The sequence below is a fragment of the Microtus ochrogaster genome, chromosome 5 (genome assembly GCF_000317375.1).
Source record: "Microtus ochrogaster isolate Prairie Vole_2 chromosome 5, MicOch1.0, whole genome shotgun sequence".
In the NCBI taxonomy this organism is placed as follows: domain Eukaryota; kingdom Metazoa; phylum Chordata; class Mammalia; order Rodentia; family Cricetidae; genus Microtus; species Microtus ochrogaster.
In genome coordinates, this window is record NC_022012.1 from 15,694,901 (window position 1) to 15,718,398 (window position 23,498).

General features: G+C 46.7%; 1 protein-coding gene across 1 annotated transcript in view; it reads left to right on the forward strand.

Annotated features, from left to right (window-relative positions):
- The window catches only part of Carm1 (coactivator associated arginine methyltransferase 1), a gene marked incomplete at its 5' end in the record, with an annotated part of 50,144 nt that overhangs the window by 7,555 nt on the left and 19,091 nt on the right, over window positions 1-23,498 (forward strand). The window contains one exon of the mRNA XM_026778914.1: window positions 21,206-21,339. Within this exon, the coding sequence (XP_026634715.1) occupies window positions 21,206-21,339 (134 nt within the window). The remainder of the gene's footprint in view (window positions 1-21,205; window positions 21,340-23,498) is intronic.

Sequence of the window (23,498 nt, forward strand, 5' to 3'; positions counted from 1 at the left end):
AAAAAAAAAAAAGAACTTGTGTTCCAGAATAAATGAATTCCACACTGGGCAGTAGGAAGAAGTAACAAAAGGTTAGACCCTAGACCTCCTGGAGGAGGGTTCTTAGTAACTTGCCCTCAGAGTCCTTCAAAACTCAAGTCCAGGCAGACTCCAGTTTTTTTCCTATTCCCATAGTGAAAAGTGCCTGTGGTACTGGGGATGGAGCCCATCTGCACTCTACTAATCTAGTGCTCTACCACTGAGCTACATTTCAGCACTCTTCACTAGGTAGCCCAAGCTGGGCTTGAACTCGAGCTTCCTGCCTCTGCTTTCTTTATAGCTGCTTACAGCTGTGTACTACCACACTTGTTATACTTCCCCTTTTTCATTTCATATTTGTGTGTGTGTGTGTGAGGGCATGCATGTTATGTGAAGGTGCATAAGAATATGTGCTTTTGCCAAGCGGTGGTGGTGCACACCTTTAATCCTAGTACTTAGGAGAAAGAAGCAGACAGATCTCTTAGTTCAAAGCCAGTCTGGTCTACAGAGTGAGTTCCAGGACAGGCTCTAAAGCTACACAGAGAAACCCTGTCTAAAAACAAACAAAAAAGATTGTGTATATGTAAGGCCAATAAACCTTGAGTGCCATTCCTTGAGTATGTGTGTAGAGGGGACCTTTGGTATCATTCTTCAGGTGCTAGCTTCCTTTGAAGTCAAGGTTGCTCACTGGCCTTGGGCTTAAATGAACCATCACACTGTTCTTCTACCTGGTTTCTATGGACCAAATTCAGGATCTTAGATTTACATGGCAAGCACTTTATCAACTAAGGCATATTCCTAGCTTGTAGTTCTTTTTTGAAGCAGCATTTCTCATTGGTCTGGAACTTGTTAAGTAGGCTGAGTGCTGGCGCAGGAATACTCCTGTCTGGGATTCCCTAGCATTGGGATTACTGGGACCCACCCACCACCACAGCCAACTTGGTTTTTACTTGGGTTCTGATGGATCAAGCTCAGTAAGTTTGCATAGTAAGCACTTTAGACACTGAGCCATCTCTCTAGCCACCTTTTCTTTTTCCAAAATGTTTTATAAGGACTAGAGAGTTGGCTTAGCTGTTAAGAGCACTTGTTGCAGCTGGGCGGTGGTGGTGCCCGCCTTTAATCCTACCCCTTGGGAGGCAGAGGCAGGAGGATCACTGTGAGTACAAGGCCAGCCTGGTCTGCAAGAGCTAGTTTCAGGACAGGCCCCAAAACTACAGAGAAACCCTGTCTTGAAAAACCAAAAAAAAAAAAAAAAGCAGTTGTTGCAAACCAGGCAGTGGTGGCGTACACCTTCAATCCCAGCACTCAGGAGAATGAGGCAGAGGGCTCTCTGAGTTCGAAGCCAGCCTGGTCTTCAAAGTGAGTTCCAGGACAGAGAAACCCTGTCTTGAAAAACAAAACAACAAAAGAGCACTTGTTGCTCTAGTAGAAGACCTAGTTTCAATTCCCAGCTCATAAATGTCCATAACTCCAGTTTCAGGGGATCTGAAACTTACAAAGTGCACCTACATACATTTACATACATAATATACATATATACATGCTGGCAAAACATGCCTACTAATGAATAAATGTAAAAAGGATTATTTAGGGGCTGGAGAGATGGCTCAGTGGTTGGGAGCGCTGGCTGCTCTTCCAGAGGTCCTGAGTTCAATTCCCGGCAACCACGTGGTGGCTCACAAAATCTGTAGTGAGATCTGGTGCCCGCCTCTGGCATGCGGGCATACATGGAGGCAGAATGTTGTATACATAATAAATAAATCTTTTAAAAAAAAGGATTATTTAGTAAACACTTTATAAATTTATTATTGAGCCAGCATATGGTCTCATGTAGTTGAGATAAATAGCAAACTGAGGCTGGAGAGGTGGTTTGTGGGTAAGGTGCTTGCTGCCAAGCTTAATGACCTGAGTTAAATCCCTGACTCAGATATTGGAAGGAGAGAACTGACTCCTGCATGTTGTCTTCTGATCTCCACACATGAACCCTGGCACATGGTGGTATGTTCCCCCCATTAGTATATTTCAATTTATTTTTTATGAGTGTTTTGTCTGCATATATATGTATATGCTTCCCATCAGTGCCTGGCGCTGGTAGAGGTCAGGAAAGGGTGTCAGTCCCCTGGAACTGTAATTATAAGAGATATTTATTTATATATTACTGAGAAAATTTCAAATCAGACTCTAACTTTGTGCTTCTGAACAGCTGTCCCTAGCCTACATTCAGACCTTGAGTCCACTGAGGTGTGATGCCTTCCTTCTCTTCCACAGCCCTTACCTCTCCAAGCTGCTCTGATTTGGTATTTCCCATAGAGCAGCTCTTTGAACTCAGGTGCCCTTTCTTATGTGTAGGTAATGTTTCCTCATTACGCCCAGCCCTTCCCTTTAGGCAGCCAGCTGAGTTTGAGCTCCCTGACAATGGCGATGGTCCCCAGGTTCCTGCCTTCATCTCCCCCCCCCCCCCACACACACTTGGGCCATGCCTTCACCCAAAGCCCTTAGCCAGTGGTTCTCAGCCTTCCTAATGAATTTAAAACAATTCCTCATGTTGTGACCCCCAACCATAAAGTTATTTTGTTGCTACTTCATAACTGTAATTTTGCTACTCTTATGAATCATAATGTAAATATCTGATGTGACCCCCAAATGGTCTTTTTTTTTTTTTTTTTTTTTTTTTTTTTTTTGGTTTTTCGAGACAGGGTTTCTCTGTGGTTTTGGAGCCTGTCCTGGAACTAGCTCTTGTAGACCAGGCTGGTCTCGAACTCACAGAGATCCGCCTGCCTCTGCCTCCCGAGTGCTGGGATTAAAGGCGTGCGCCACCACCGCCCGGCCCCAAATGGTCTTGACCCACATGTTGAGAACCAGTCCCCTCAGCTGTGATTTATACATGGAAGGTGTAATTGGTTTTTCTCCTATTGGACTGTGTACTGTAACCTAACTTGTATCTTTGCAGAATTTTCCATGAGCTGCCATGTGGGCCTCTTTTAATCTCTACATATCCAGCTCACTCAGTCACACATTTTTCCGAATGGATGCCTGAGTATGTCATGCAGACATGTCCCCTGTATCCTGTGCCTCAGATTCACTTATGGTCTCAGATCCTGGTGAGATTGTGAATGGCAAGCGCTGAGCCTTGGGCTTCCACATGGGTACCTAGACCAGGGGAACAGCCCAGGATATGACTCTACTAGGTTTAGCAACTGGGGATGGATTGCTCAGGAGACACTGTGGCAGGTGCAGTTGCTGCCCAGGGCATCCACTCTGTATCTGGGGTCTGCTGGAGAATCCAGGAAGCAAGACTCGTAGGACATGGGTTGAGGTTGGGAAGAACCCTGGCTTGTGCAGAGCCTCTCAAGATTTTGTTTGTATTTGTTGCAGTGCTGGGGTGGAGCTCAAGATCTTGTACACACAGGTGTAGCCAAGTATTATACAGTGAGCTGCATCCCCAGTCCATGTTGCTGGGCTCCAAGACTGAAGTATACTGAGGTATGATGTCAGAAGTCAGTGGCTATGACCATAGGCCATTCTGTGAGCTTCACTTACCCTCGCACTTGGAAAGATGGATGACACCTGCACCTCTCAGGGCTGGTGTGGAGACAGGAATTCATTTAAGAATTTGGCCTAAGAGCCTCACATCCACATCTCTGTAGCTGGTTTGCTGTTCCTGTGAGCTCCTGGGCAGACCCTCCAGCAGGCTTTGAGAGTAAGGGCTGATCAGGCTTGAGTTAGGGCTCAGGTATGGGGAAAGGGAGAGACTTTGAAAGGCAACAGAGGCCACCAGCCCCAGAGGCTACCACAGAGTCTTAGGCTTCTAGAGGGTAGGATAATGGTATTCCTAGCACCTACTTTCCACTAGCAGAAAACCACTGCTCTGGGTATCTTGGGGATTTTAAGATATCTGAGGTCCCATACTTAATAAATCAATAGTCACTTAAGCCTGCTTGTCCCAGCCTGGGGCTAGAGCTGAGTGGTAAGGGAACAGGAGCCAGGACCTGGCATACTCAAGGTCCTGGCTCCTGTTCCCAGCACTGCAACAAACAAGTAAATTCAATCTTGCTTGTTCAGAGATTGGAGATCGCTCAGGAATCCCTTTCTAAAACTGGAGGGAGGCTGGTCACTGGGCCTCTGCTAGAGAAGCTTTACAGAAGCCTGGAGTTAGCCCATGGCACAGTGGAACTCTGGGCTCACTGTCAGGTCTTTCCTGGTCATGATATTTTCACTATTTCTTTGACTGTACCTCAGTTTTTTTTTCTTCTACAAAATGGAATTTATACATTTTCATTAAAGGCAAGCTGATAAGAGTCAAGTATTAGGGTAGAGGTTGACCCAGGTGGCTTCATAGACCTGCATTGGAAGCGAGGTTCTAGGTTGGGTCTAGCCAAGGGCAGCAGGGAGGGCAGAAGCTTTTATTGTAAGAGTGACCTGCATGAAGAAATGAGGTGGGGGAGGGCTCAGATTACTGCCCCTCTGTCCTCTCTCAGGATGAAGGGCTGCACTGGGCCTCGGACTCCTTGGATCTCAGCGTCTTTTTGGTGGGGAGGGCCAGCTGACTGAAGGTGGCTTTGGCCAGGGTGGACATTGTTTCCAGACTCACAGCCCTGTAAAGTCACATGCAGCCCCCATCTAGTAGACTCCTGTCTTTAGAAGCAGAGAGGATGTGGACAACAACCTATCCCGCCTGCCCAAGAGACACCTAGGAGGACGACAGCCAAAGGGCTAAGAGGGAAAGCCTAGCCTAGCTGTAGAGCTGGGAGGTCAGCAAGGCGGTCTGGAGTGGGCAGCATTGCCCCAGTTGTCTAGCATGCTGGGGTTCCTGTCACAGCAGGCTAGGAGGTCCTGGCTGGCAAGTTACCCCTCTGTCCTGACTTGGAGCCAGAAGCTGCTGAGAACTTGAGTGGCAGTCATGACCTTGTGACCTTGGCTAAGTGAATGAATTTTTAAATCGTCCAGTATTATGAAGGACTTCTGAGACCCTCGCTAATCCAGTCAGTGAATAATGGTCATAAGCCCACCATGTGTTCCCATGGTGTTTGCCCTAAAACCTGCCCCTTTTAAAGAACTGCTTGAATAGCTTCAGGATCCTTCCGGGCTTGCCTACTTAACACTGGTACCTGTCCTGAGCTTAGAAGCCAAAAGAGCTTTTTATTTGGTTTTGTTTTTTGTTCTTGTTTTGTTTTTTTGAGACAGGGTTTTTCTTTGTGATTCTGCTGTTCTTGAACTCGATCTGCCTGCCTCTGCCTCCCCAAGTGTTGGGATGAACTGTAGCTAAGGATGACCTTGAATTGCTGATTCTCTCGCTTTGCGTCCTGAGTATTAGAATGGCAGGCATGAGCCACCATGACAGTTTTTTGGGTGCTGGAGACTGAACCCAGGGCATCATGTATGCTAGGAAGCACTCTGCCAACTGAGCTATATCTCTGATTCCTTGTATGTGTGTGGAATCCAGAGGTTGGCTCTGGGTGTCATTACTTTCCACTTTAGTTACTGAGACTGGTCTCTTCATTGTACTTAAAGTTCACTGATTTCTCTAATCTAGCTAGCCAGCTCACCCCAGGGATCCCATCTCCGCATCCTAGGACTGGGATTACAAATGGGCTGTTTTGCCTATTCAGCATTTACTTGGGGCTTTGGGATCCTTAGTTCCTCCGTGACAAATGCTTCACTCACTGAGCCCCCTATCGTGATTTTTTTTTCCCCTGAGACAGGGTTTCTTGGTGTAACACCTTGTCTATCTTGGAACTCACCTTATAGACCAGGCTGGCCTTGAACTCAAGAAATGCTCCTTCCTCTGCCTCCTGGGATTAAAGGCGTGCGCCACCATTGCCCAGCTAATTTTTAATTTTTTGAGGCAGATTCGCACTTTGTAGCCCATACTGATCTGAACTTGTAGCAGTCCTGCTCAGCTTCTTAGGATCACACGTGTGTGCTGCCAAACCTTGCCCCCGTGAGCAGTTTTGTGAAAGAAAATGAGACCAAATTTCACAGTAGCCAGAAGAGGCAGAGCCTGGAGGTTCTGGAAGACCTTTCGTGTCTTCTATATGTTCATTGGATCATTCTTTATTTCATTGCTGTTGAATCAACACCATAAGGTTGCCTGGGCCCTGGGTATTGAATTTGGTGTATTTGACAGTTGTGGGTATTCAGTACCTATGTAACTTACTGCCCAAGATCAGCCAGTGAGCCTGACCCTACAGCAAGCTTGTCTCTCTGCTTTGGAAGTTTTTGTTGGTACAAGCAGCCCCTCCTTTTCAGCCACCTTCTGCTTGTCCTCTGCTTCAAGGATACCCATTCTTGGAAATAAGCTCAAATTATTTTTCTGGGCTGTACTCCTTGTACTCAGCCTGAGAGCCTCCTCCCCTGCACCCATGTTTTTGTCTACCTCTTTAAAGCCATTCGTTATCCTTTTTTTTTTTTTTTTTTTTTTTTTTTTTTTTTTTTTTTTTTTTTGTTTTTCGAGACAGGGTTTCTCTGTGGTTTTGGAGCCTGTCCTGGAACTAGCTCTGTAGACACAAAGATCCGCCTGCCTCTGCCTCCCAAGTGCTGGGATTAAAGGCGTGCGCCACCACCGCCCGGCCGTTATCCATATTTTGGCAAGATATATCAAAACTGTTTACTTTCAGTGCTATTGGCTGTTGCTTCAGCTAATTAAGTTCCCCAAGGTGGGACTCATTTCCGTTGTATAGATGCACATGGCAGTGCAGAATGGTTTGGGTTCTAGAACCCTACGCATCAGCACAGAGGGGATGAGACTGAGGGTGCTGCCTAATACCCCTAGTGGATTAGTGCTAACAAAAGAGCATGCTCTTGTTATGGAGATAAAGGCAGATGCAGGAGGCTGAGTGTGGTGTCACTCTTGCACTCCTTTATTCCCTGCACTTGGAAGGCAGAGGCAGGTGGATCCCTGTGAGTTCGAAGCCAACCTGGTCTACAAAGCAAGTTCCAGGACAGCCAAGGCTGTTATACAGAGAAACTCTGTCTTGAACTTCTGCCCCAAACAAAAGACAGATTTGGGGGCCAGGGAGGTGCCTTACAGACTCAGGAGGAGCTGGAAAGGGAGATGGAGGGTCCTTCTGGACTTGTCATGTGCCCTTGAGGGACACTTGCCCACTCCTCAGTCTGGGTGGGTTGGCAGTATATACATGCTTGTGCCCCTCTTATTGATGCATCCATGCATCCAGGCCCTAACTAATGTGAAGTGTAGCCATCGTGCCTGACTGGTCACGTGCCTCACTGAAATCCATCTATTTTGTTGTTGTTGTTGTTTTAAAATTGTGTACATCTGGTGATGGTGGTGTATGTAGGTAGGTCAGAGAACTACCTCAGCTGTTGGCCCCCACCATCCACCTATTTTGAGGCAGGGTCTCTTATTTGCAGCCACCTGAGACTGGCTGGCTTGTGAGCTTCTGGGGATTCTCCCATCTCCACCTCCCATTTCTGTTGGGAGCACTCGGATTACAGTTTTACAGCTGGGTACACTTGTGTCCAACCTTACATGAATTCTGGAGATTCAAACTCAGGTCCTCACACTTGTACAGCTAACGCTTTACTTACTCAACTGACTCCCCAGCCTCACTGACGTGTGTGTGTGTGTGTGTGTGTTCGTTCAAGTGTATGTACCTGTAAGCACATATACAGAAGAGAAAGAAAGAACATCAAGAGATGTTCCTCTATTGCTGTCCACATTATTTTCATTTTTGAGACAGGGTCTGTCACTTGAAGCTTATGGATTCTGTCACATGGCTAGTCAGTGAGTATCAGGAATTCACTTATCTCTGCTTGCCAGTTTTGGGGTTACAGGTATTCATGGCCATACCTAGCTCTTACGTAGGCATTAGAGATTTGAATTCAGGTGGTCTTGCTTTATCAGCAAAGACTCACTGGGCCATTTTCTCAGTCCCTATTGATTGCCTCTCACCGTCTGAACATCCTGGAAGAGGGAGTCCCAGTAAATACAGCTCTCCTCTCCTTGTTTTTAAAAATGCACAAGGTGAATGACAGTTGTTTTGGTTCCACAGTCTGCATTTAAGTCACCAGGCCTATAGCTCTAATGCTGCTCACCTCCCCACTTCCTTTCATTCCTCAAGTTCTGGTGACACAAGTCACTTATGTCTCTGACTTGGAGAAATTCTCCCCTGAGACCTCCGTCCTAGTTCTGTATCACTGACTGGCCAAGGCAGAATGTTCCAGAGTTCCTCAAGCGAGGCACCTCTCTTGGCTGCACTACTGTGGTCCACTGCTACTACAAGCAACAGTGGCCTACCTCTAGCCTGCACAACCTTTGGAGCCATATCTGGAGAGTCAGCCCTTGAGCCTGAATGGGATGTATAACTTCTAACTCAAACATCCTGTGCTCCTGGAGTCCTCAAGGGCCCAATGGAGGCCTTTCTCGCTACCCTACACCTCCAGGACATCTTGTTTCTCTCAGAAACAGGGTGCTCTGGCCTGCAGTTGATGGGAACTGCCCTTCCCCCACCTGACTCACACCTTTGTGAGGTGGATTGTGGAGCTTCCTGCCTCTGGCAGTTTAATGTCTCAGCCACCACCCCTGCATGTTGAGGTCCCTCCACAACTGCTCTTCCACATGCATCATCCTACCCCAGCTTCCAGGCCTCTTAAAATATCCTGTCCACTAAAGACCTCAGGGGTTCTGTAATACACCTGCCACTTTATGCTAATGAAGGGAGTCAGCCCTGGGGGCTTTATTGAAATGGCTGAAAATGCTACAGTAGAGCCCCATCTAAATTCCTCCAGAGGCTTGGCTGTGGCTCAACCTGTAGAGCTGCTGCCTTTAACCCCCCAGTAAGGAATTGGGCATAGCTTGCCAGTAGAGCAGCTTGCCTAGCCAGCACGCACAGAAACTTAGGCACCATCTACACATTCCCTCCCAAGAGATTACAAGTGGTATATTAAACTGATTCCTGTGTCAGCTCTTTGACTATAAGGGCCTTCCAGGTAAACTAGGTCTAGGAGTTATCCTTTGGTTGATAAATTGGAAACTATTTTGAGCGGGTGGAGACACACCTATACTATGTTTACTATTGCTGTGCCTAGGTTTTCTCTGAGGGCCCTCTTCCCCACTGATTGTCTCTGCCCCTTGCTGAGATGGGTGCTTTGTGTCAACCCCACCCTTCAGTGTTCCCACAGGCACAGGGTGTGTTCATCCTCATGACAACACTCTGGGCTGTGACTGGTTTGATTTTTTTCTAGACAATTAAAGTTTAAGTTTACTCGGACTGATTCCAGATCTACTCTGGTGTTTGGTCATCCTGGCCAGGGGCGGAGGGCAGTTTTCCCAGGTAACAGCTGCCTGGAATGCAGCCTAGAGCTGGACTGCCTGGGGCAACTTGACCTGGTGCTTCTTAGCCTGCCCCACCTCTATCACTCACTCTGGTGAGTGCTGTTGGCTCTAGGAGAACTATGCATGGAGGAATAAAACTGGCTTGTGCCCCTGACCTCCCCAATACATCAGGATCTAGAGTCAGGCCTCATAGCAGCCAACACTGTATGTCTGGTTATCTTCTGTGTACAGGATAGAAGTTCTATCAACTCAGGAGGGTGTGTCATGAAAAGCCAGACCAATCTTTCCTGTGCACTGTGCCCTTGCTTGTGTCATTCACCCAGGAATACAGACAAACTTACGTCCCATTTGTTTACTCTTCTGTAATGTATGTTCCTCTAGGCACACGTCTCTGTAGCTCTGGCTCTGGCCCTGGTCCTGGTCAAGCTGGAGAAGCGTTCACTGTCCTGTGTACATAGAGCTGTGTGGAAGGTTGGCCTGAAAGGTATTCCCTTACCTGGGGCAGCCACAGTGCTTGTTGGAATTGTGTTTCCACACTAGCCCCTCCTACTCCCTTCATCTCTGCCCCTTCTCTTTCTTATACCCTATTCTGCATGTGGCTTGGTGTGTGTGTTGCCCTGTGTGTGCAAAGGCCAGAGTATGACCTCTAGTGATGTTCTTCCTCAGGTGTCATCCACTTTCTTTTGTTAAGAAATAATAATAGCCGGGTGGTGGTGGTGCACGCCTTTAAACCCAGCACTCAGGAGCAGAGGTAGGCGGATCTCTGTGAGTTCGAAGCCAGCCTGGTCTAGGTGAGCTAGTTCCAGGACAGGAACCAAAAAGCTACGGAGAAACCCTGTCTCGAAAATCAAAAATAAAATAAAATAAAAAAAATAATAATCATTGTGTTTACATACCCATGTTGTAGGTAATCTATGCCATGGTATGCATGTGGAGGTCAGAGGACAGCTTTGTGATTTCATTTCTCTACTAAAATTTTTTCATTTACTGAATGTCTGCCTCCCTAGCAGTGGGATTGCAAATGTGTACTACCATACCTGTTTATTTATTTTATTTTAGGGCTGGAGAGATGGCTCAGTGGTTAAGAGCACTGCCTGCTCTTCTAAAGGTCCTGAGTTCAATTCCCAGCAACCACACGGTGGCTCACAACCATCTGTAATGAGATCTGGTGCCCTCTTGCAGGCAAAATACTGTATACACAATAATAAATAAATCTTTGAAAAAATATATTTTTATTTTACATGCCTGTATGCATGTCTGTGTAAGGGTGGACCCCCAGAACTGGAGTTACTGACAGTTGTGAGCTGCCATGTCAGTGCTAGAAATTGAACCAGGGTTCTCTGGAAGAACAGCTGAGCTATCTCATCAGCCCCGTGTTTTTTGTTTTGCCAAAAAAGATTTTTATGTGTATGAGTGATTTGCCTGCATGTTTGTTTACCACATGTGTGCAGTGCCCATGAAGTGGATACCTGGGAACTAGAGTTACACTCAGTTATGCAGTGTAGGTGCTAGGAATTAAAACCCAATCCTCAGAAAGAACAGCCAGTGCTCTTTTTTTTTCAAGATTTTTATTTATTTATTTATTTATTATGCATACAATATTCTGTCTGTGTGTATGCCAGAAGAGGGCACCAGATTTCATTACAGATGGTTGTGAGCCACCACGTGGTTGCTGGGAATTGAACTCAGGACCTTTGGAAGAGAAGGCAATGCCCTTAACTGCTGAGCCATCTCTCCAGCCCCTAAGATTTATTTATTTATTATGTACACATTGTTCAGCCTCCATGCCAGCAGGCCAGAAGAGGGCTCCAGATCTCATTATAGATGGTTGTGAGCCACCATGTGGTTGCTGGGAATTGAACTCAGGACCTCTGGAAGAGTAGTCCATGCTCTTAACCTCTGAGCCATCTTTCCAGCCCCCAGCCAGTGCTCTTAACTGCTGAGTTATCTCTCTAGTCCACAATTGTGCTTTAATATGGGTTCTGGTTTTGAACTCAGGTCTTTGTGCTTTCACGACAGACACGGCTCAAACTCAGATCCACTTTTATTTGGAGTACTGGGATTAAAGGCATGCACTACCACAGGTCAAAAATCTACTTCTTAGTTGGACATGGTGGTGCCCATCTTTAATTCAAGCCCTCAGGAGGCAGAGGCAGACTGATTTCTGTGAGTTTGAGGCTAACCTGGTCTACAAGAGCAAGTTCCAGAACAGACAGGGCAATATAGAAAAACCCTGTCTTGAAAAACAAACAAAAAAACTACTTTTTAATTGGCCATTCATTTGTTCATTTAAGTAGTAGGTATTAGCTTTTGTGTTCAGAACTTTATTATTACTGTATCTGAGGATGGCTTTGTGCTTGTTTGCAGGTAGAACTGTGTAGGATAAGGAAGGCAAAGGAAGTTCCCTGGTCTGGGGACCTGAGAAGAGAGCCAGTGCTTCACCTGGCCAGGGCAGAAGAACCCAGGGTGACCTCATAGTCCTCAGATGGCCCAGGGCAGGCAGACTGGCTGCAGCCACTTCCCAGTTTTTCTGAGGACACCAGATCATCTTGCCTTCGGTTATAACAAGAGAAAGATCTGGCTGAGCTCATGGGCCAACTCTCCATAACAGTGGGTGATCTGCACTGGTGACAGCCATCATAACTATTAAGCACTTCCACCTCCATCACACAGCAGAGAAAGGCTTTCACCCCTTTATATCTGCTTTACAGATGTACTATGAGCACCTTGCTTTCAATACCACCCTCCATGGGCTGCCTAGCCTCTTCTGGGGGGTTCTATCAGTCTTCCTACCCTGGGAATGTTAGACACTCTCTTAGACAAATGAGGGAACCAAGACCCAGGGTTGCAGCTGAACGGTAGCCCTCCTATATCAGAACTCATTTTAACCCCTTCTCAGCTGGGAGGCTGGCTCCACAGTGATCTAGCCACATAAGATAGAGGAGAAACCTTTGATGGCTAGTGGTTTGGAGGCAAAGTTACTGCAGGGGTTGGAGGTGGGAGGCCATGGAACAGCGGTGTTAGTTTGTTTTGTGGTTGTTGTTTTTTTTTTTTTTTCAAGACAGGGTTTCTCTGTGGGTTTTGGAGCCTGTCCTGGAACTAGCTCTGTAGACCAGGCTGATCTCGAACTCACAGAGATCCACCTGCCTCTGCCTCCCGAGTGCTGGGATTAAAGGCGTGCGCCACCATCGCCCGGCTTGTGGTTGTTTTTTGTTTGTTTGTTTGTTTTGGATTTTTTTCGAGACAGGGTCTCTCTGTAGCTTGGAGCCTGTCCTGGAACTAGCTCTTGTAGACCAGGCTGGCCTCAAACTCACAAAGATCCACCTGCCTCTGCCTCTGGGATTAAAGACATACGACACCACCTCTCGGCAACAGGGGTGTTTGTAAGACAGTTTACACCCCATCTTTGTGCATCAGCCTGTCTCCTTCCTCCCAGCACTCACCATTTTTGCGTTCTTGTCTTCTCACTGGCTGCCTCTCACCCCCGACAGCTCTCAGCCTGTGAAACAAGACTCAGTCCTTGTGTTCACAGCTGGATCCTGTCCCTGTGTTTGGTGCACTGCCTAAGGCTGGGTGGGCTCAGGGTTTTATCTTGGTCTTGGGGAGAGTTTGGGGGGAGGTGTGGAACCTGCAGCCGTAGGAGAGGGATTTCTTTCTTTCCAACCCTCCTCTCACTGTGGAATGGCTCTTCTGGAAGGTGAAGAGCCTTGTTGTGGGTGTTAGTTGCTTTAAGGAAAGACTTCATACGTGTCAAATGTGTGTGCTTCCCAACAAGTGCCTGAGATGGGCAGTTTTAGTAGCTCCTCTATGGGTAGCAGTAAAATAGCCTCCTGCTGGGAAGGTGAGGGTGTGGGGTGCCCTTGACCCTTTGTCTCACCTTGAGAAGTAGCTACTTTTTAGTGTCTCATTCTGTTGCCCCTCCTCCCTATCCTTAAGCAGATAGAAGGTTCCACTGGAGTAGAGCTTCCCTTCAGGTTTTGCACACCCCTGCTGGTCTCTCTAGCCTAAGGTTTAAGGAATCAAGGGATTCCTGCTTGCCCTGTTGCTTTCTAGACAAGGGATAGGGAACAGTGACCTTCAAGCAATGGGAAGATCTCCGGCTACACTTAGATATAGACAGGGCAGGCTTAGCATTTGGAACTGAGTCTTTGTGCTTCACACACTGAGCTCCTGTTGGGGAGCGGGGAGTCAGCGGTTGGAGGACATACCATTAAGACCAGTATCCTTCCTTTAAGTGGAGTAGCCACATATGCCTGACACTGGACCAGAAAAGCATAGGCAGATATTACGTGAGTGTAACAACTTCCACTATGCAGTGGGAACTTGTCTAGGAAGACCTCTGAGAAGAAATGACAAGTACACAGGGGAAGAGCAAGGGTGTTCCTGTCTAAGAACCACAGAACCTAGAGAGAACTTTTGCCCATGCTCAAGGGATGTGAGAATGGGGTAAGCTAGTGGCTGGACCAGACAGGGTTCAGTGAAACAGATGATGCTATAGAGGGCCTCTTAGACCTGTGTGAACTTAGGACTTCTTACTGAAGACTCTGAGAAACCAGGAAGCCATGAGTATTATTTTCCTATTTACTTGTTGGAGTTCGGTGAGGTTTTTGTTGTTACTTTGTATATATGCATGGGTGTACATATGTACATATACTGGCACATTGTGTAGAGGTCAGAGGCCAATGTTTGAGAGTTGTTTCTGACCTTATTCCTTGTTAAAGCAAAATGTCATTGTTTCTGCCAATACTGACTAGGTCAGCTGACTTGTGAGCTTCTAGGTGATTCTCCTATTTCTGCCTTCTGTCTCCTTGCAGGAATGCTGGGACTACAGATGCTGGCTATCTATTCAACTTTTTATTCACATGAGAAGTTCTAGGGATGGAACTCAGGCCTGCAAGCTTATGTAGCTACTGCTTTTACCCAGAGTCATCTCCCCAGCCTACTTTGTGTTTTGGATACAGGATCTCTTTCTATAGTCCAGGCTGACCTGGAACTCATCGTATATCCATGTTGACCTCAGACTCAAGGTGATCCTTTAGCTTTAATTTCCCAAATGCTAGAGACTAGGTATGAGCCCCTACAGCTGGCGTGTTTGTTTTGAGAAGGGTCTCACTATGCTAGGTTGGTTTTGAACTCATGAGCTCAGGTGACCTCTGCCTCCCGAGTGTGTGCAGAGGGGAGGATATTGAGTAGAGGGGAGCCCAGCAGTTAGACTGAATTAGAGGTACATGACTAATAGGGTAGGTCAGAAAGTCACAGAGGCTTTGCGTAGTCCCTGAAATTGGTCAGGGGCTCCTGAGCCTCAGGAAGATTCTTGCAGGTCTACAGCAAGTGTTAGAGGAGTTCTCTGACAGGTGGGGAACAGGGTAGCCTGCATCCCTAGCCCTTCTGCCTTGACTTAGTTCCCTTTTATGTCTCCTAGCTTAAGAATCTTCCTGGTGCTGCCCATGGCTGTGGGAACCTCTAGGTTCTGGGAGCTGTATGTCTGCCCAGGCCTCATGCTGCCCCTCAACTTGGTAGCCCTCCTTCTACAGCAGTAGTTCTCAACCAGTGGCTTGAAATTCCTTTTGGCAAACTCTGTCTCCAAAAATATTTACATTATGATTCATAACAGTAGCAAAGTGCAGTTAAGTAGCAATGGAATAATTCTATGGTCAGGGGTCACCACAACATGAACAACTGTATGGGGTCGAATCATTAGGAAGGTTGAAACCACTGCTCTACAGGTTCTCTGCACTCACTGAGAGGTTTTTCGTAGTCTTCCAGCCACACTGGCCTTGGTGCATCTCCAGACTTGCATAGCTGAGTGCCAGAGGTTCCTCAAGTCTCTGATGGGAAGTGGATATCCTCATTATCTATGTCTGGTAAGCAAATGAGGAAACGAGTAGAAAGAGGTCTTAACACTACCCCTTAATTCTAAACATAATACTCCAGTGAAGTAAACCTGGCCCTCTGCCTGGTTTTGTCAATAAAGTTGTATTGACACAGCTGTAGTTATTTGTTTACTTATTGAAGTCTGCTGCAGGCTGAATAGAGTCATTGTGACACAGATTGTCTGGGGTTGAGGCCCAGGGCTGAACAAATGCTTAGCAAGAGTTTTACCACTGAGTTACACTCCTACAATAGATGTAGGAGTTGTAATAGATGATGGCTCTTTGGCCACTTCAGGATGCTGTCAAGTCCTTGCAACCTTGGTCAGGAGCAGTAACTCTGAAGATAGCCACCAGAGTCCAGCTGGCTGTGTGACTTTGAGTAAGATCCTTATCCTCCGAGCAAGTTGGTGACGTATCGAGGAAATGAGGGGCATTTGTAAAGTGTTGGGTGGCTATCTCGTGGCAAAAATTAGGGGTTTATGATGTGGATAGATGAGGGACTTTTTTTTTTTTTTTTTTTTGTAGGTAGCAACATGGGCTGTCTTTTTTTTTTTTTTTTTTTTTTTTTTTTTTTGCTTTTTTGAGACAGGGTTTATCTGTGGCTTTGGAGCCTGTCCTGGAACTAGCTCTGTAGACCAGGCTGGTTTCGAACTCACAGAGATCCACCTGCCTCTGCCTCCCTAGTGCTGGGATTAAAGGTGTGCGCCACCATCGCCCGCCAACATGGGCTGTCTTGAAGGTCTTCCTATCATGGAAGGAATCTGTGTCCCACTTGCCCTGTGCAGCTGTCTTCTGTCACCCTCCTTGGCCACAGAACTTGAAATGATCAGGCTCTGATGGCCAGGACTAGGGTCCTCAACACTGTTCAAACCCCTCAGTTTAGGGCCTATTCTTTGTGCTCTTTTTGAGACCCATTTGATAATACATCCAGATAGGTACAGTTCTTACCAGTTAACCTACCATTCTGGTTATCTCCTAGGGACTCTGGAGAAAGAAATCATAACAGTGGCCTGAGCTTGACTGATGTGAACTAACATATCTAGCTTAACCCTCCCTGTGTATATATGAATATGTGTGCATGTGTGTGTTGTATGTGCACATGTTACTGTTAGTGTGCATACATACACACATACTTGCGTGGAGATCAGAGGAGGACATCGAGTGTCCTGCTTTGTCATTCTATGTTATTCCCTTGATACTGATGAACCTGGCCAGCTGGGGTTCTAGGCATGCATGTGACCTCTGCCAAAGGAGAGGTTTGCTTTTGGTTTATTTTTGTAGAGATGGAACCCAGGATTTTGCATGTGTCTTGCAAATTCTTTAGAACCAAGCTTGTATTCCAGGCCACCTAAATGGGGGGCTGTGGTGCAGCTGGTTTGTTAGTTTGCATGGGTACATCAGAAAGGTTTCTGTGCCTCCTGTGTTCAGAAGATAGGCCACGGGGCTGGCTGTGATGCTCAGAGAATACTGACTCCTTCATCTGTGCTATCAGCTTCCTCAGCCCTGGTAGCCCTGGCCCTAGCCCTGCCCTTGTTGTCACCCACCACTGGTGTTTTGGTGACCTGCTTGGTGCCAGGTTCTAAAGGAGCACCTAGGGCAACTGGGTAAACAAGCACTCTGGGGTCTTATCATCATACAGACCCAGCCCAAAGATCACCTTTATCTTTTGTCCCAGGAGGGGTGTGGTCCCAGGCACCAAGCTGGAGGCACCTTCCTGGAGCCCTCTTGGAGCTGGAACTAGAAGCACACACTCGCCCTAAGTGAGGTCCTGCTCTGGGCTAAACAGAGCAACAGGGGAGCCACGGTCCTATGAGCACTGTAGGCCCCCTTGCACACTATTGTCAGGTAGGGATCAATTTTCTTTCTCTATTGAAATGATAGTCTTGTAAACTAACACGAACCATTTTAAAGAACAACTCAGAGGCATTGAGTTTATTTGGTGTTATATAACTGTGACCTTTAGTTATTTCCAAAACCCTGTCATCACCTCAAAGGAAACCTACACTAGGAAGCTCTTGCTCTTCCTCTGCCTTCTTGGAACCCCTGGCAACTGAGTCTGTCCTGGCCACCTCAGTTTACCATTTCTGCAGTTCCATCGAATGCAGTATTTATTGCACAGCATTTGTGGCTGCCCCTTCTGACAGCATTTCTGGTAGTGTTCCAGGCTATAGCTGGTCTTGATGTTGTTTCTCTCTATGCTTAAATAACACCATTATCTGATTCTGTTTATCCATTGATCAGTTGATGGAATTTGAATTGTATCTAGTTTTGACTATTGGAAATAAAGTCTTCTGTTTCTGTTTGTCTTTCTTCCTCTTTCTTCTAACGTCTGATCGTCCTGCCTGCACCTCCTGAAAGCCTTTTTAACTACTCTGCAGCACGGGGCTGAAGAGATGGCTCAGCGATTAAGAGCACTGCCTGCTCTTCCAAAGGTCATGAGTTCAATTCCCAGCAACCACATGGTGGCTCACAACCATCTTTAATGAGGTCTGGTGCCCTCTTCTGGCCTGCAGGCATACATGCAGACAGAATATTGTATACATAAAAAAAAAAGATTGCTTTACAAAAAAAAAAAAAACCTACTCTGCAGCACTCCTACTGCTTTGTATTGTTTATGCTGTGCTAGGGATGGAGTCTAGGGCTTCCTTCATTCCAGACAAGCATTCTGCCAACTAAGCCGGCCCCCGCATGTTCTTTTCTTTATTTGATATCTTGCTATGCTATCGAGGTTGGCCCTTGAACTCCTGGGCTAAGATTCAGCAACCACCTTGGCCTTGGCCTCCTGACTGACTGCAACTGTTTAGCCCCCATACCTGACTGTTTGCAAACAAGCATTTGTTTGCAGTCCTGCCTGCTGTTCTCTGTGGGGGACATAGCTGGGGGACAAAGCTGCTGTGTCAGGTGGTCACCTGGCTACATCCCCTCTTGAGATGTTTGCTCTTCCACATCTCTCCATTTACTTGCTTCATGTCATTGTTTAAATTGTAGGTGTTTTGTTGACCCTATGAGAAGTGACATCTCATAGACAGTTGCTGGAGTTGTTTGTTTTCATTTTTGTTTTGTTTTATTATGTTTATTGCTGTGATGAGCACTTACCTTGAAAGTACAAGGCCCTGGGCCCTGTCTGCCTTTTTTCCCCCTTCTTCTTTTTTCTTAAGATCAGGGTTTCAATGTGTAGCTCAGGGTGGCCGGGGATTTTTTTGTTTTGTTTTGTTTTTCGAGACAGGGTTTCTCTGTGGTTTTGGAGCCTGTCCTGGAACTAGCTCTTGTAGACCAGGCTGGTCTCGAACTCACAGAGATCCGCCTGCCTCTGCCTCCCGAGTGCTGGGATTAAAGGCATCCGCCACCACCGCCCGGCCTCGGGGATTAATTTTTTACATTACAATTTATGGACTGGAGAGATGGTTCAGCTGACTGCTCTTCCACAGTGCCTGAGTTCAATTCCCAGCACCCACATGGCAGCTAACAAGTGTCTGCAATCCAGTTCCCGGGGACCTGACATCCATGGCAAAACACCAGTGCACATAAAGTAAAATACAAATTACAATTTATAGTTCTCATATTTAGTTTCATAGCTAGGAATCCGTTGCAAATCATAGTCACAGATTTGTCCCTGTGTTTCCTTCTAAGAGCCCTATAGGTTTTTTACTTTTTGTTTTTTAGGTATGAGTGTTCTGTTGGCATTATATCCCACTTTAGATGATTATGAACCACCATGTGACTTGAGACTTGAACTTAGGACTTCTGGAAGAGCCCCCAGTGCTCTTAACCACTAAACCATCTCTCCAGCCCCATCCTGTAGGTTTTAAATTACATTTGTGTGTGTGCACACATGTGGATATCAGAGAAAGATTTTTGGAAGTCAGTTCTTTCCTTCCCAGGAATTCAACTCAGATGGTCAAGCTTGGTAGCAAGTGCCATTACCCACTGAGTCATGAAACTCTTGCTAACCCAGGAATCTTCTAGTTTGAACTCTTGCATAGACCAGATTCATTTGAGTTAGCTCTTATGGTGTGAGGTCAGAATCCAGTTGCATAGTTTTCCAAGTGAATGTCCAGATGTTCCAGCGTTCCTTTATTCGAGATGCTTGTTTCTCCATTGGCACCCTTGTGGGAAGTCACTTGGCCATTAATGGCAGGATTTGTTTCTGTGGTATGTTTCTGTTCTTCTAGTCTGTCTTGTACTTTTTGAAGACTATATTTTGATTACTGAAGCTTTGTGTGACTCTTGAATTGGAGACTATTGACTTAATTGTTCTTTTCACCCGATTTTGGCTACATGGCGCTTTGAAACATGTCTTTAATCGCATTTTCACCGGCGTATTTTCTGTTTTGCTACTTAGTTGGCAAGCACGTGAGAGCATTGGTCCAGTGAGCTCACTCACTGCTGTATTTGTGTTCTCGGAACAAGGGTGTCGGGGCTGTGGCTTTAGCTCGGTTAGTAGACCACTTATACACAGAGCCCTGGTTCTACTCCAGTACCACATAAACCAGGCACACCGTGCGCACCTGTAACCCCAGCTCTTGGTGCAGTGAAAGTGGGAGTTCAAGCTGCATAGAGTTCCAGGTTAGCCTGGGCTACTTGAGACCCTGTGAGGGGGACAGTGTTCTTGGAAGCCCATAGAGCCAGTGTCTCATTTCACATCATCTATCTGGTGTAATGGATCCAGGCCTGGGTCTACTGGCTACTTACTGGCTGCCTCTCTTGTATCTCCTTCACTCTAAAGTAGTTCTCAGTGGTTTTTCTCAGCTGGTGTTGCCCATTTGATGAGACAGACTGGTCCATTCCCTGTATCTTCTGGTGTCTGCTGTCTCCTAATGAGTTAAGGTTAAAAGTGTTTCATGGGGGCCCTGGAGATGGCTCAGTGGAGGAAGGTGCTATTGCACAAGCCTAGCAACTGAGTTTGAGTCCCAGGATCTACGGTAGAAGAACCAGCTTCTGACTTCATGCTTACCAGCATGCATAGGTGCATGTACACAAACATACACATATGCAATACATATCAATAATAAAATTTTAAAAGCTTAAAACAGAAGTAGTACTACACAGGTGCTGTGGGATAACAACACTGCTCAATCAGTCTGTCCTTTTCCTAGGGACACTGGCTTCATCCTTCATGTACTGGGCTCTTGTTGAATAAATAACTAGAAAATATGGTTGTGATAGGCATGTAGTGCTTCCTGGCTGCTGGGCCATGTAAGTGAGCATACACAATAGCTCCCTGGATTCCTGCCCCACAACCAGCCCCATATGAAACATAAGAAACACCATGGCGCCGGGCGGTGGTGGCGCACGCCTTTAATCCCAACACTCGGGAGGCAGAGGCAGGCGGATCTCTGTGAGCTCGAGACCAGCCTGGTCTACAAGAGCTAGTTCCAGGACAGGCTCCAAAACCACAGAGAAACCCTGTCTCGAAAAAAAAAAAAAAAAAAAAAAAAAAAAAAAAAAAAAAACACCATGGCTTGCTGTATCATACCAAGGAGCTGTAGGGGACCCAGAAGTCTAGGTTGCATGGCTCCCATGACTAAGGACACAGTCACTGTCCCCAAGAACGAAGGGTTCTTGGTTACTTCCATCTGACAGCTATAAAGTCCAGTGACCCTTTGTAACTCAGGGACCCTTTGGCAGGATCAAGATTCCAAAGCCCCAACTCCTTCATTAGCCTTTAGTTGTCTGTGTTTTCCTAAGGATGTCTCTACCCCTCCTTAAGGATGACTCTGCCTGTGCTCTCCCCACCTGTTGGTTTATATGGGGACTGGGGGTCTCTGGGGGGCCAGGCCTTCACCTGGGAACATGCTTGTCTTCACCTATGAGACACTGAGCTCCTGAGGACCCTTGTAGTGTCCCTGAAGTATGGCCATCCCTTACTCTTCTTCACTGAGACATGGGCAGGCAAAGCACCCACAGCACTTCAAAGTATTTACAAAGCATCCTAAAAGGATTGGGGATCAGGGACACACTAAAACAAGGCAATCACCAGGCCACTGTTGCTCATGCCAGTGTCCCCTCTCTCTTGCAGATGAAGATGTGTGTGTGTTCAAGTGCTCAGTGTCCCGAGAGACAGAGTGCAGCCGTGTGGGCAGACAGTCCTTCATCATCACACTGGGCTGCAACAGCGTCCTCATCCAGTTCGCCACACCCCACGGTATGTGTTTGGCTCTGTTCTGGAGCCTGGGAGATGGAGAAGTGGTCAATTAATAGGAGCATTTGCCACACAAGCATGACGATCTGAGTTTAACCCTTAGCAGCACATGAAAAGTTAGGCTTGGTAGCATGAGTTTGTAATCTCTGAGATTGCCAGAGATGAAGAGATGGAGACAGGCATATCCCCGCAGCTCACACTGGCCGGCCAACCTTGCCTCATCAGAGCTCCAGGATAGAGAGACTGCCTTAAAAAAGGTGGACATGCCAGATGGCGATGGCACACGCCTTTAGTCCCAGCACTCGGGAGGCAGAGGCAGGCAGATCTCCATGAGTTTAAGGCCAGCCTGCTCTAGAGAGCTAGTTTCAGGACAGGCTCCAAAGGTACAGAGAAACCCTGTCTCGAAAAACCAAAAAAAAAAAAAAAAAAAAGAGCCCAAGGTGGACATTTCTTAGGAATGACACTCAAAGCTGACCATCCACATGCATAGGCACCACCACACATTCACATCCTATGCACTTGTAGTCCCAGCTGCTGAGGAGGCTGAGGCAGAAGAAATGATCCCTGCTTAAAGACATGAGTATAAGTTACAGCCATAGCCTAGTGCATTGCCTCAGCTTCCCAGAAGTGATATGAGAATCACTTGAGCACAAGAGTTTGAGTGTATGTCTGCAGGCCAGAAGAGGGCACCAGACCCCATTACAGATGGTTGTGAGCCACCATGTGGTTGCTGGGTATTGAACTCAGGATCTTTGGAAGAGCAGGCAATGCTCTTAACCACTGAGCCATCTCTCCAGCCTGAGCACAAGAGTTTGAAACCATCCTGAAAAGCCGGAATACCAAGATCCTTGATCCTAAAAAAAGAGGGGTGAAAAACCTAGTCGAATGAAAAGACACATCCTCAGTAAGAATGTATTTTTGATGTTAAACAGGTGCCCTGCCCTGGCACCTCACTGGCTGCTGTGGATTCTCTGGGTCTCAGTTCTTTGTCCGTTACTCCAAAAGGGCCATCCTGACTCTCTTGCCATACCCATACCTAAGCCTCTTAGAGAGCCAGTTGGGTTAGGCCTGAGGCCAGTTGTCTCAGCTGTGACTAGAACTCCCGGGGAGGGGTGAGATGTAGCCTAGAGGTAGACAGAGTCTGATTAAAGAAGCCTTTGGGGACTCTTAGCAGGCCTGTCATTAGACATGATTTTTTTGTTTGTTTGTTTTTTATTTTTTGAGACAGTTTCTCTGTAGCTTTGGAGCCTGTCCTGGAACTAGCTCTTGTAGACCAGCCTGGCCTCGAACTCACAAAGATCCATCTGCCTCTGCCTCCTGAGTGCTGGGATTAAAGGTGTGCGCCACTACCAACTGGCAGACACTTGAGGTTGTTGAGGATGACTTGTGGAAACCCAGGTGAGCATAACTGGGGCCCCAGGGTTTTGAAAGCAATGGCCAGGCTTGTGAATGTTCTGTGACAGGACTTGGTCAGTGGAATGCCTAGGTGAGTCTGTTGGCTGGTACAGGGCAGGGGCTACTGGTTTCCCAGAGCCCTTCACTGTCTCCCCAGGAGGTTATCTGTGACTCTAATAGAGCTGTTGCCATGTGAAGTCTTGCTGCCTCGTCACTTGCACAAGCATCCTCAGGCCTCTTCCTTTCCCCCTCACCTCCTCCTCCTTCCTCCCCTTCTTTGTGATCCTAACATGTAGGAAGTAAGGCAGAAGTATCAGGAGTGCAAGGTTAGCCTCATGTTGCAAGTCTAAGAGGGAACCTGGACCACATGAGACACTGTCCCAAAAAATTGAAAAGAATTCTTTAAATTTGAGGGACTAAGATGTAGCTCAGTGGTTGAGCCCTTGTCTCACATGCTTGAAGTCCTAGCCCCATCTGCAGTCCCAGCTCTTAGAAGGTGGAGGCAGGAGGACCAGGAATTCAAGGCCAGCCTGGGCTACATATCTGTTTTAAAAAAAATCTTTTTGTTGACACAGAGTTTTTTTTTTATATTTGTGCTCTGAGCTAAATAAACACTCATAGTTTATTTATTTATTATGTATACAGTATTCTGTTTATTTATTATGTATACAATATTCTGTCTGTATGTATGCCTGCAGGCCAGAAGAGGGCGCCAGAGCTCATTACAGATGGCTGTGAGCCACCATGTGGTTGCTGGGAATTGAACTCAGGACCT